The 13,018-nt window shown below is 45.8% G+C and overlaps 2 protein-coding genes across 6 annotated transcripts; one reads left to right on the top strand and one right to left on the bottom strand.

The window, feature by feature from the left end:
• Positions 1–2,882: 2,882 nt before the first annotated feature.
• Positions 2,883–8,094, top strand: LOC120686106. Of its 5 annotated transcripts, none has more exons than XM_039968265.1 (3): positions 2,883–3,175; positions 4,290–4,375; positions 4,955–8,094. In XM_039968265.1, exon 3 carries the CDS (start codon positions 4,994–4,996, stop codon positions 6,374–6,376), a length of 1,383 nt encoding a protein of 460 aa, XP_039824199.1. In that variant the 5' UTR covers positions 2,883–3,175; positions 4,290–4,375; positions 4,955–4,993; the 3' UTR covers positions 6,377–8,094. The 5 variants fall into 5 exon arrangements, with proteins under 5 accessions (XP_039824199.1, XP_039824198.1, XP_039824197.1 ...); XM_039968264.1 differs by having other exon boundaries at positions 4,162–4,375; XM_039968263.1 differs by having other exon boundaries at positions 2,883–3,692; positions 3,763–4,375.
• A 1,831-nt stretch (positions 8,095–9,925) lies between these two features.
• LOC120686873 (UDP-glycosyltransferase 91C1-like) lies at positions 9,926–11,979 on the bottom strand. Its single transcript, XM_039969066.1, has one exon. It carries the CDS (start codon positions 11,728–11,730, stop codon positions 10,252–10,254), a length of 1,479 nt encoding a protein of 492 aa, XP_039825000.1. The 5' UTR covers positions 11,731–11,979; the 3' UTR covers positions 9,926–10,251.
• Positions 11,980–13,018: the final 1,039 nt, after the last annotated feature.

Below are 13,018 nucleotides of genomic sequence, written 5' to 3'. Positions count from 1 at the left end.
CTGACCATTAATACATACCGTTAAAACTGATTTACAGAGGCGGGCTTTGCGACCGCTTGTAAGCAATTAAGGGACTGTGTAAATCAGGCATTTGCACAGGCAGACAGCAGTCTCTCTGTAAATCCATTTACACAGGCAGACAACTTTTATTGCCCGCCTCTGTAAATCCATTTGCACAAGTTTTTTTTTCTATGGTCAGTAATTTTGAATATTATTATAACCTAAAAACTTGTTTTCTATTTTCTTGCCCCATCTGCCTTTCTTTCCATAAGTTTATCTGCACATTTCTCAGCTAATTTAACAATCTGGCATTGTTTTGTTTTGGTTTCACAACCTGACAGATAGCACATGATGTGAATTCTTCTACTTTTGGTATAAACGGTCTCATGCTAATGGTGTTTCAGTTACAATTAACAGGGATGATGTGGCTCTGGATATCCTCCAACATGATCCCTTTGGGGTACAATAGTTGCAGTTCTCTCAGACTTGCATTTTATTCTTCGGCTAAGGTTGTTGTGCATGTATTTCCATATTTTAACAAATGTGATTGTCTCATGTCTTGTTGACATTTTGCAAGCTCTTCTGATTTTTGAAGTCATGTGTGTTCTGTCCAATTTCCATGTAATAAGTCACATTGTTAATTTTTAGGATCATATCAAATGCCCAACCAGAGAGTAATGGACAGCTTGTTAAGTTTGCTACAGAGAGAGGCTTAAAACTAGGCTTGATGTATGAACTCTTTGTTTTAATCTTGATGTATGAACTCTTTCGTTTAATCTCAATATATGAGCTCATATGATAAAAATTTTGCTGCTATAATGATATATTATATATGTTGTGCAAATGGTGCAATATTATTATATGAATAATTTTTTATGGGAAAATTGTCTTCAGCGCCGGTTCTATCCACAAACCGGCGGTGACCAACGGTGGGTGCACTCATCACCAACGGTTTATGAACCGGCGGTGATGACCCCTTCTATCACCATCGACTTAAATCCAACGCTCCCCAAAACCGGTGGTGATGCTCATTTCAAACCGGCGGTGATAGGGGGCGCTGTAGTAGTGCGCCTTCACCACATGGGGCTCTGGCAAACGCCACCAGCCACTGTCCTCCCGTTGGACTCCATAGGGGAGAAAGAACATGAATATGACGAAGATAGAAATCGAGCTTGCAGATGTAATGGAATGCAAGAACAAAGGATAAACTCACCTAGATGTCTTGGGGCCTTATTCATCTTCCTCTGATTGGCTCCCTCCGCTTGATTCGCGATGATTGCTTCGCGATCGTCGCCTAATGCCATTTCAGCAGCCTTGGAGAGCCGTGCACATCAAGCGCAGGTTCTTTGAGGGCAGTGCACTCCCTTCTTCTCCATAATTTGTTCTAAAGTCTAGTTTTTTTTTCATTCTTTATTTTTGTCTCTCTACTAGCTGTGTTCTGTTTTTATTTTTTATGTATTTTTGAAAATATCTACATTGTTTTATTGGCTCTTTCTATTCTAACTTTGTATCATTTATTCTATTTGTATTTACTAACTCAATGGAACAACACCTAGAAAAGCATCATATGTGAACTAATAGGACATAATTATAGACTCCTAAAACAATACTAATATACGGATGGAACATATTCTATTTTTCTCTATTATTGTGACCTAATAATAAAACCTATAGTATGCCTAAGATCACTACTAGAAAACAAGCCTTAAGTCCATCCCAAAAGTACCAGTATGAAGGTACCGGTACTTTTGGAGTGGATGAGACCTATGAATGAGCCTTAGGTACCAGTTGGTATTATCAACCGGTACCTAAGACTCTCCATAGGTACCGGGTGGTAATTTTTACATTAGTACCGGATGGTACCACCAACCGGTACCTTAGAAGCCTTAGGTACCCGTTTGTATTACCAACCGGTACCTTAGACTCATACATGAGTTACTTTGAAAGGAAAATATTTCCTTCTTAATCAGAATTGTTGTGTAGTTGAGATGGTAAAGGAGCAGCGTGTGAGGCTAGAGATCGTGGGTTCAAATCCCAGCCAAAGAATATTTTGCGTGATTTTGGAAGAGCCTTTGGTACCGCTTTCGGGGTACCAGTTCAAGAAACCGGTGCCTATGGCATTTTTTCTAGTAGTGGATGTTCCGATGTATTTAGAATTGTTCCATAGCATTCATGGAATGTTCCATGGTGCACTAGATTGTCCTATGATATATATGTATGAGATGTTCTATTGTATAATTCGGATTGTTCTCATAGTATTCATGAGATGCACCGTGACATATTCTAGATTGTCTGCTTGGTGTTCATGAAATATTCCTGACACATTTTGCATTGTTCCCATAGGATCCATGCAATGTCACACGGTGTGTTTTAGATTATCCTTATAATTTTCACGAGATGTTTAACGGCGTATTTTGGACGGTTCAAATAGTAAACCATAATCGTTTCCAATAAAACAATTTGCATGTCCATTTGTAATTGGAAATGCTCCATATTCTACTTTGAAATTGTTCCATACACTAGCTAATTTTTTCATAAGTTTGTTAGTATAAATTGCATATCTGTTCGACCTGAGATAATTAGTCAATTATCAAGACAAAACAGTCAACATTGATAAATGCTTCAAGTTGCAAAACAACATCCGACTTTTCCTTAAAAATCACCCGGCCGTCCCAAGCCCAAACGGGAAAAAAAAAGTAGCCCAAAATGCAGGCTGCTGCCTAGGTTCGTCTGGAGTGGGCCGGCAACTTGTCGGGCTCCGACCACTCGTTTCCATTGTGGCGGGCTCAAAGGTTAGTCTAGGTAGGCCCAGAACTATCCTATAATTGGGCCTAAAAGTTGTTTGGTACTTAGAAATTATGGCCCAGGCTGCAACCGTAGCCCAACTGTTCCTCGACGCCGACCCTTCTGCCTTCGCGTGTGGCCGCGCCGCCGCCGGCCACCGCCGGAGCACACTTCCGCCCCACGCCGCCCGCCCCCTTCGACTCCCGCGGCCCCTGCTGGCGCTGGCATGCCCTTGCCTCTGGGTGAGCGAGCGCCTCCGGCCTACGGGCGGCGCATCTCCGCGGCCGGCTCCGCCGGCGGCATGCGCACCGGCCTGCACCCGCGGCCTCCTACCCGGCCGCCCCGACGCGAGCAGCAGGGGGCATGGGCACCAATTGCAATCCCCTTTTGTGTACTGCTTTCTCCCTCATTCCATTTCATTATCCCATCTCAATTTCTCTTTTGCATTCATACATTGAGTGGTTAATAATTGAGTAATTGATGCATCCATTTTTGTTGTTGCTGTGTGTTATCAGAAAATTTAGCTCTCTCAACTAAATTGTTGATTAAGAAAAGGAAATATCCTTAACCTGGTCCACCAACCCACCCAATAGTAGTGCATGAAAACAATGCTACACGGATCCGTGTTTGCCAAAAGAAAGAAAGAAAGAAAGAAATTGCAAGTTGCATTCTTGAATGTAGAAAATGGATTCTCTTACGGTACCTTGTGGTGTGGTTACATGTGGAGCAAACTATTCCTTTTAACCTTTTTCTTTCTAAACTTTCAAAGTGGAATTAATTTAAATTCTAAACCATTTGATGAACGAGTTCCGGAATGACATTTTGGGTTCATCAATTTGAGTTTATTTTGCTGCGATACAAAATTAATAGTAAGATATAAAATATATATCCGTTACCATGCCAACCAGGTGGCCTACCCCAACTTGCTTGGGAAAAAAGGATATGTTGTTGTTGTTGTTTGTTTACCATGCCAACCAGGCATGCATCTGACACAAGCCCAGGCTTGCATCATCTTGAAGTAGCCTCGTCAGAAAAACCATAAGGACTTTATCTGATTTTGCTTGTCAATATCATTAGGGCTTTAACTTGTGACTCATATTTTTAAGTAATGACTTCATCTTTTTGACCGAATAAGTGATGACTCTATTGTTACGCAGCTTTATTGACCATATATTATTGGAAGTGTCTTTTGGTAATTCTATGGACTGGGCTTTAGTCAATAAAGCTCTCTTTTTTGGGGGTAAAAAAAGGAACTATGTGCTTGCGTGTTCTTAGTCAGTGACCTGTCTCCACTAAGACGTTTCTTCACATGTTTTGTGAACTAACATAACTAGTTTAATTTTCGTGCTTTCACATGCTTACACCTACTCGCTTCAGTCAAAATTTCCAGCTATATATGCACCTATGCCACGGGAGTGAGAGTTGGCACTACTAATTGTACTGGCTGCAACTGCTAGAAATATTTCCTTCCATTGACATTGTCTCTCCATAACATGAGGCTTCAGGGAGTGAAGGAAAGATCGCGCTCTCTCACAGATCATCCAGTGCAGCTCTCGTCGCCCTCGAGCACCTAGCTTGCTAGCAATTCCTGGTACAAATCGCTCACCATGAAGTTCAGTTATGCATCAACAAACTTACTATTGTTCAGTGAGAGTAGTGCTCTCTTGTACGTTGTCCTAGAGGCAGCTCTTCATAACTAATTTATTTAACAGGTTTATATATACAGTGTGATGCTGTGAATATTTTCTAAGCATGGTGTATGACTATTTCAAATGTCAGTTTTGCCTCCATAGTTATAAATTAACCCTTTTATTTGTGTAATTCACTAATCAACTACAGGATGGTTGGTTGATAGTTGATAGGAGCCTATGTTGCAACTAAACCCCAGCATGCCTCTCTTTGATCAATAATTATAACAGCTGCTGAACCTAGGAACTAAGCTAGCAAAACCTTATAGTTAAATGGAAGCAAACAACGAAAGAGAAACAATCAAAACCAAACAAACTATGTTCCAACGGTCGGACCATAAAATCTCTTTTTTTTTCTCAGACGCAAAAGAGAGTTGTGTATCATTTCATTAAGTTCACTAATAATGTGTTTGATCCACTACACAGCATCAACGGTGATATCCTTACTAACATATGGTTTCGTTGCCATGTGCTTGATCCAGATTATACCAGAATAGAAGCAGTGCCTGGGAGCTGCAGAAATGGCGGACATTTGCTCTCTGATCACATACTTGATCATCAATTGGAACCAGGATACCTACATCCTGTTCCGCATCCGGTTTATGATCGGACTCCTCTTGGCCTTGTACATCACTATGTGCACTTATGGCGTCGCTCCCTTCTCTCCTAAATCTGACAGGTCATCTACCTTGAATCTCCTAGATGCTCTATCTGACTCAATACTTGTGTACATTCTGGGGGCAAAAAATCAGGCGTTCCCAGTTTTGGCCCTTGCACTGGTCAGTTACCGTTCTACCCTCAACAGCCTCTCCAAGTACGGTACATATACTGAGTTGAGAAACATGTTGAAGCTTTTGGCCGTGGCGTACATGAATGTCACACACGGCTTGTGGGGCGCCCCATTCTGGATTTTTTGGAGTTCCTTGGTCCTTAAGAGCCTCAACAGAATCTTGGCACGCTATCGAGTTTCCGAATCCTTGTGGCATGGCCAGAGTTCAGAACTTCTTCAGGAGTACATGGATGCTGTCACAACTGATAGGTGCGACCCTGAGACAATGCAAGGATACACATACTTGGTGTATGGAGAGGCAGAGAGAAATAATAAGAAGAGTGGCCATAGCTTGTACAACCTGAGGTCACTGATCACCTTGGACAAGATTTGGCAATATGAACACCCACTACTACGCTGCATCAACAAGCAGGGGAACAACATGAAGGATTTGTGCCTGGCCGTTGCATTATCTCAGCTTCTCAGATGTAGGATGGAAGGAGCAACACTACATGGGGAATCGGTTTCGACAACCCGAAAGCTCATATACTCACAGATCCTCACTAATGCCGCTGAGGGGGTCCCCGCTGATAATGCTGAGAAGGTCCTGGTCAAGAATGCGGAGAAGGCGTTTGGAACGCTGGGAATAGAGCTTTCCTTCCTCAATGATTACCTCCACACTAGTTTCCCCATGGTCTTTTGTGAAGGGTCGCTTCTCTCACTAACCTTCAGTCTCCTACAGTCAGTCATCAGGTACAGCATGGCTTTGTGGCTTATCATAGATGTTGATCATCGATTGGAGAAAAAAAATACAGTACATGAACCATATCTCGATTATAGTTTTATTGCAATGGCCATAGCTTTTATCATGGGCGTCGATATATTTGAAGTCATAATGTACATCCTATCAGACTGGACAACCTTGTTGTGTATATGCAAGTATGTGAATGGCAGTACAATATTTAGACACTTCATCTTTTCATGGGGAAGAAATATCTTCAACAGTCACCGGAACCCATGTCTTCGAACTCGTACAGGCCAGTACATTTTCGTGCAGTCATTCAGCTATATCCCCTGGAAGTGGAAGCTGCTGCACACACTCAGTAAGTGGTCGCAAGTAAGGGTGATGGCATGAAGCTCAGCGACGCCATCAAGCTCCCGGAGATGGTGAAGGCAAGATTTTTTGAGGCACTCTGCAGTCTCCATTCCAGAACCTTCGAGGGCCGTCATCTGCCGGCAGACCTCATGCTGCTGTGTGCCACTGAGCAGCAGGTGAATCATCAGCATTATTGGCACGAATGCCTTCAGCTACCAACATGTTCTCAAGCCATTCTTGTGTGGCACATTGCGACCAGCCTCTGTGAGATGAAGCTCGCCCAGGACAGTGGAATGAACTTGAGCAACAAAGAAGAGCTTATGATAGATGAGAAGTCTCTTGATGGTGATCTCAGAACTAACTATGAAGTAGCAAACAGTTTGTCTCGGTACTGCGCATACCTTCTCATCGCCAGGCCGGATCTGCTGCCTGATACCATTCTGGTGCCCAAGGTGATCTTACAAAAGGCTGTTTCACAAGCTCGTGGAATGCTCAGAGACTGCGATTCAGTGCAGAGCGTGTACAAGAAGCTCCTCGCTGTAGCGCAGGATGAACCATCAGTACAAGACAGGCAGGATAGAAAACTGAGTATAAATGTAGTGCAGCGAGGTGCCGTGCTGGGCAGGAAGCTGATCGAGGACGAACACCATTGGGAGCTCCTGGCCAAGGTATGGGTCAACCTGCTTGTGCACATCGCCCCCAGCTCCAACGCAGAAGCACACGCCAAGTACCTCGAGTTCGGAGGCGAGTTCGTGACCCTCGTCTGGGCGCTCTTCTGCCACTGTGGCATCGAGAGGAGCCAACTGTGGCAGGAGAAAGCCAGCACATCGAGCAACAGTTCTCCTGGATCACCATCTCAGCAGAGCAATGGTTGTTTGGCTCCTACCACCCAGGTTCAGCAGACTGCAGTCGCCTCTGCTCCAGCGGCCGCTCTGCCTGATGGCCATGCCAGTGACCTTGAGAGTGGTGGAGACACTGAAGAAGTCATGGAGACCAGTCCTACTCCCCAGGGCACATCGCTTTAACCCCTTGCTCCCTTTATTCATCATGGCTTTGAGCTAAATTTGCATCCCCAGATATTGTACCATTTCTAGTTCTGGATTGTGGCATGTGTGGTTATGATTTGATCGATGTTGCATGCATGTTTACTGATCCAAAATGTTATGGTGATTTGTGTGGATTATTGTCGTACCGCGCTTTGTGTTACTGATTTGAGTGGTTGCTGATTTTTTTTTTTATGATGGAACAAAATTGCTCCAACTGCAACTGGAGGCAGGTAGCTAGGCCGCAAAGCAAAGACTGTACAGTACTGTAGTATAGCAAGCAGCAGAAGACATGATTCAGAAGCTTTTTCGTCACTGATCGAGGATATTTTGCCCAATCTCAATAGATGAAATGGATGTTCATCACAAGTTCTGGTCATCTTCCTTATCATCATCATTTCTTTTTTATAGGAAAACTCTAAGGGAAGCCCTCAAAGCATAAAAGTGCGGCACCCAGGATTTGAACCCTGGGTGGGAGCACTCCAACCAGTGGCCTTTGCCATTGCGCCGTGAACCCCTTCACATTATCATCATCATTTCATTAGTAAATAATCAAAGAGGCCATCAAAATAATAACCTTATTGTATTTTTTGAGATGATGTATAACCTTATTGTATTGGGCCATGTTTGTTTCGACTTTTTCTAAACCTTGCTTATCTGAGAATCAAGATTCTGAGATAAGCCAGCTGTCTGAAGAATCGGTTGTCTGGATAAGCTGGGTGTTTGTCAATCCTGATTATTTTGAGTTGATTCTCTGAGTTGAGTGGTAAAATGTCCGAAATACCTCTAAGGTTGATGATATCTTATTTTTTTGCTGAATACGAGTATAATTCAATAATTCTTATATTTTTTGAGTATCTTGACTACATAATTATATTACAATTTGATCAAATATAGACTAATCTCACAAATATACCAAAAGATATAGCACCATAAAGTTTAAAATTCCGAGTACATAATCGATGGATAGAAGTAGATCACGAACAAGAGCTTCTGCAGCACGCACAAGAGCTGCTTTGCTTGCTTGCTATCTTATTCACTAGTCACTAGCTACTGATCGATAGATCTAGTACCAACCACGATCTTTAGGCAAATTTGAATCAATCATCGCTCCAGTGAGCAACGTATTTTTTGGACTTGTAATAATAGTCTTGTCCAGTAGCGAAGAACTTACTAAAACGAAAAGGTTCAGGAAGGAAAAAGGGATTATGCTATTTATATATATCTAATTTTTACCAATCCTACTTGAATTGCTACTTTCTCTTCTCTTGTATCTACAAGTGGGAGAGGCAGGATTCGAACCTATGTAGAAAACCTGCAATAGATTTACAGTCTGTCGCTTTTGACCGCGATACGTCCACGTCTCGGTAGGTGTATTATTCTACATTTTCCCAAAAGGACATATTCATTCATTTCTTTTTTTCCCGTCGACCACTACGACTAAAATGACGTGACAAATCAAGACCCAAAGAGGATAAGGGATGGTGGTGGGCATTTGGGAAAGTCGGGCCGATCGGGTGTCTTCATTCAAGCGAGGGTACAGAGGAAGAACGTAAAGTAATTTTTTTTTCTCAATTTCCTTCTATCCACGCTTCACCGGCGTGTCCTGTGGTGACCCGCGCTTCACCGGCAGTGACGGCAACAACTTCTACTTCCACGGCAAGAAGGACCAGAACTTCTGCATCCTCTCCGACACCAACCTGCACATCAGGGACGCCAACCCCCCGGCGTGTTGTCAAAATAATCGGCAATCACGACAAACACAGATGAACCGGATGTCCTAGATTTTCTCCAGAAATGAAAGCATGCTGCCCACAACATGCTACGACAACGACCTTTACATCAGCGTGAACAACTACTCTACGTCTTCACCTCTAGCTGCAGCCATGCATGTCAACTTCAAGGAATTTGCATTGCGCCTCTCTTCTTTTTCATTCACACACTTCTAGCTAGAACAAAGGTTATCACGTGAGGACTTGCAAGAGCAAGTCATGGTGGTCAACGTAAACATTTAAGTTGCTTTTTTTTTAATACTAGTTGAGATGTACATGTCACGGGCTCTGTAGTTATCATCCAAGTGCGGTGTCTCTATTAACAGAATTGCTTATTCTAATAAGCTAACTTAGATTTTGCTAATGCGGATCCAGATATGCTTTCTACGACTATATTATTTGTTCCACAATAAATAATCGTTTCCATACAATTCCCTATTACCTTTATTTCCTAGCACATCAGAGACTGCATACAATAAATAATCAACTTCACAGACGAAGTTAAACTTTGTCAGTGAAGCTGATTATTTATTGTATGCAAAATGGTTGTTCTGGTAGACAAAGTCTCTCACCATTTCACCGATATGATGTTTGTTGGTGTTCAAAATAATCAGATGCGAGGTACTTTTTATAAAAAGATACAAAGCGTTTATTTTTTATTTTTTTAAATGAACCGAGCAAGAGAAGATGAAAATTCAAATTGAGCAATACAACAACAAAAAAAGAGCAACAACCCAACACCAAGACTCTCAACAAACATATCACACTAGTCATGAAGCTAACAAATCCACTCAAATACACCCCAAACATGAAACTAAAAATCCAAACAATGCGCACCACTTGGTCTTCACAAACTCCATAACTCAAATGTCGTCGTTGGCCGCCGCTTGACTGTTACATCCTTTCACCAGATGGATATACTATGATGTCATTGTCTCGATTGTGATATATATGTTCCCTTAGCTTACTGCAACTGCGTACTACTAATAGCACGATACCTTATTATGAGACAGTATATATGATTTTTTTTTCCTTATTCGACAGTACATGATTTTTTTTCCCAACCTGTGTATTGGCAATACTAGCTTATATATATACACTAAGTCTCTGCAGCTGTAGAGGAGTTGCCATCAGTGATGTAACATCTAAGTTGCTGCACAAATTCATCTACGTACCTCTCCTGGAGCTCCTTATCTGCTACAATCTCTTGCATCTTTAGGGCACTTGCTACAAAGACCCTCCTAGTATCTTCTTCTACCATGACTGCCCGGACTGCGCTCTCGATGCCATGGCGGTCGAAAGATCCGTCATCCTCATTCCTCGCCACCAGCAACCCTACCTTCCTCCCCGCCATGAGGCGCGCGTTCGGCCCTTGGTCGCCGAAGATCGGGAGCATGATCAGAGGGTGCCCGTACAGAAGCCCTTCGGTGAGCGAGTTCCGGCCACAGTGTGTCAAGAATGCACCAACGGCATCGTGCGCCAGTATGGCGATCTGAGGAACCCACCCCATGGTAACCAGCCCACGGCCGCCGGTGCGCTCTTGGAAGCCGGCGGGGAGGACGTCGGCGTCGGCGGCGCCCCTGGGCTTCCTCAGAGCCCAGAGGAAGCGCGTCCCGGCGATCTCCAGCCCGTGAGCCAGCTCGTGCACCAGCTCCACGCGCAGCGGCACCTCGCTCCCGAGCGCCACGTACACGACGGACTTGGGCGGCTGCGCGTCCAGCCACCTCGCGGTGGCGTCGTCCCTGTGCGTGCCGGCGGCGCGGCCCCCGTCGGGAGACGGCGGTAGGAGGCCCAGCGGGACGAGCGGCTTGCCGAGGAGCGCCGCCGCCAGCGGGAACGCGCCGAGCTCCCACTCGGGGCAGCTCCGCATTGCCGCGATCGTGCACCGCTCGAGCGTCAGAGAGAGGCGCCGGCCCATGGACATCCCCGACGCGCCGCCTTGGCCGGACAAGAGCGGCGCGTTCCTGTCCCACTCGTACCGCGGCATGCCGGCCGGCGGCTCTCCGCCTCGGCACACGGCGATCGGGTGCTCGTAGATCGAAGCCGCGGCGAGCTCCGCGTGGTCCCGCGCCCCGCAGGCCAGGGCGGCGATGAAGGCCGCGGTGGGCATGAGCACCGCGCAGGGCACCCCGTGCTCGCGGGCAGCGGCGGGGGCCCAGTGGTGGAACGTGTCGGCGAGGACCCAGTCGGGCCTCGTACCCGGGCTCGTGCACGCGGCGGCGAGGAACTCCGCGAACGGCGCGGCGAGGCCGTCGAAGGCCTCCCAGAGCGGCTCGAGCCTGTTGCCGGGGACGTCGTTGGTGGACTCGGCGCCGTCGGGGAGGCCCTCGACGCGCGGGAGCGCGAGCGGCACGAGGTCGACGGCGCCGCCGCCGGGCGCGCGGCGGCCGAGCGGCGGGAGGCGCGCGAGGTTGCGCGGGGTGGAGACGTAGGACACGCGGTGGCCCCGCGACGCCAGGCGCTCGGCGAGCTCCAGGTACGGGAGCATGTGGCCGAACGCCAGCCACGGGCAGAGCACGACGCGCAGCGGCCGCGAGGAGGGTGACAATGACAACGACGACCCGGCGGCGGCGTCCATGGCGGTCGACGTTCGGAGGATCGATGCGCGCGGCAGTCGGATATATAGCAATAGTTGCTTCGTCTACCTCGATCTCCTCTGAGGTCTGATCGATGAGCTCGTCGTCGCTGCACTTATTATGGCGTAAGTGGTGGCGTGTTGTGAACAAATAGCAGCGAGAGAGCGACGATCGCCGAGCAGCTCCGGCGTGCATACCATGGCGTCGCGCCACGCGTGGCTGGCCATCTGCCAGCATGGTGCCGTGCCAGCACCAGGCTCTGACCTCTGAGGCAATTCAAGCCTGCGATGGCGTGTCGCCACTGCAAGGAGATCGAGGCGATCTAGGGCTCCACACCTTCACACCATCAGAGGTGATGATGCTCCATACCATAGCTAGGCATACACGTGCTCAGCTTAACCGCGATTGAACAAAAAAGTTTAATGGTGAGATAATAAAAAAAAAACTCTACCCGGGGAGGAAACGGCCCCACCATTTTTTCATTAAGAGGAAGCCACACCGGTTTACCCGGGTAGAGAAAACCCCGAACCCTGCCGGAAATTCGTTTCTGATGAGAATCGAACTCAGGACTGCGACGCTACCGGACCGGGCTAGCCAACTGGCCGCCCGGCCTTTCGCTAATGGTGAGATAACGAAATGCTTACTGTATTATCCACGATTTAACCATTCATCACATTTGCGTATAACAAGAAATAAATAATGCAACATATCACAAGATATTGCACCTATAGTAAACAGCATAATCTAAGCAAATTTTATACTGGAATGACATCTGAGCAATTTTGGGCCAGGTTGGTGCAGAAGTTGGGCTATTTCCAAGTTTTGCGCGGGTTATCGAAGGATCCCCGTCCAGCGCAAAAGGCTATTTTGGGCCAGTTTGGCGCGGGACCCGAATTTGTATTGTATGACCTAAGTCGCTATCAGATGACGTTAAAGTATCCCTCAACCGAGGCACGGATAATTAGTGCACTGGTTTAATTAGTTAAGGGGCTTGCACCAATTCAAACAAAAAGGATATAGAGATAACAAAAAAAATACATTTTTCCCTTACCAAAATAGATAAATTTATAGGTTTATGATTGCAAGAAAAATATGCAGATATGATTTGTATATTGTCAAATACCATTATTAAGAGCAGATTTTTAACAAGTCTCTAGCCACAGTTGGCAACGATTTTGACCAAACCTGATGGTTAGTAAAAAGTTGTAGAAACTATGCATCTTGAAATTATGGGAGCAACCTACAATTGAATAAACAACGATGCCTCTGAACAATTCAATGAACCCTAAC

Source organism: Panicum virgatum, chromosome 8N (genome assembly GCF_016808335.1).
Source record: "Panicum virgatum strain AP13 chromosome 8N, P.virgatum_v5, whole genome shotgun sequence".
Classification (NCBI taxonomy): Eukaryota; Viridiplantae; Streptophyta; class Magnoliopsida; order Poales; family Poaceae; genus Panicum; species Panicum virgatum.
The sequence above is the reverse complement of the archived record's forward strand: the minus strand, read 5'-3'. Positions and strand labels throughout refer to the sequence as shown.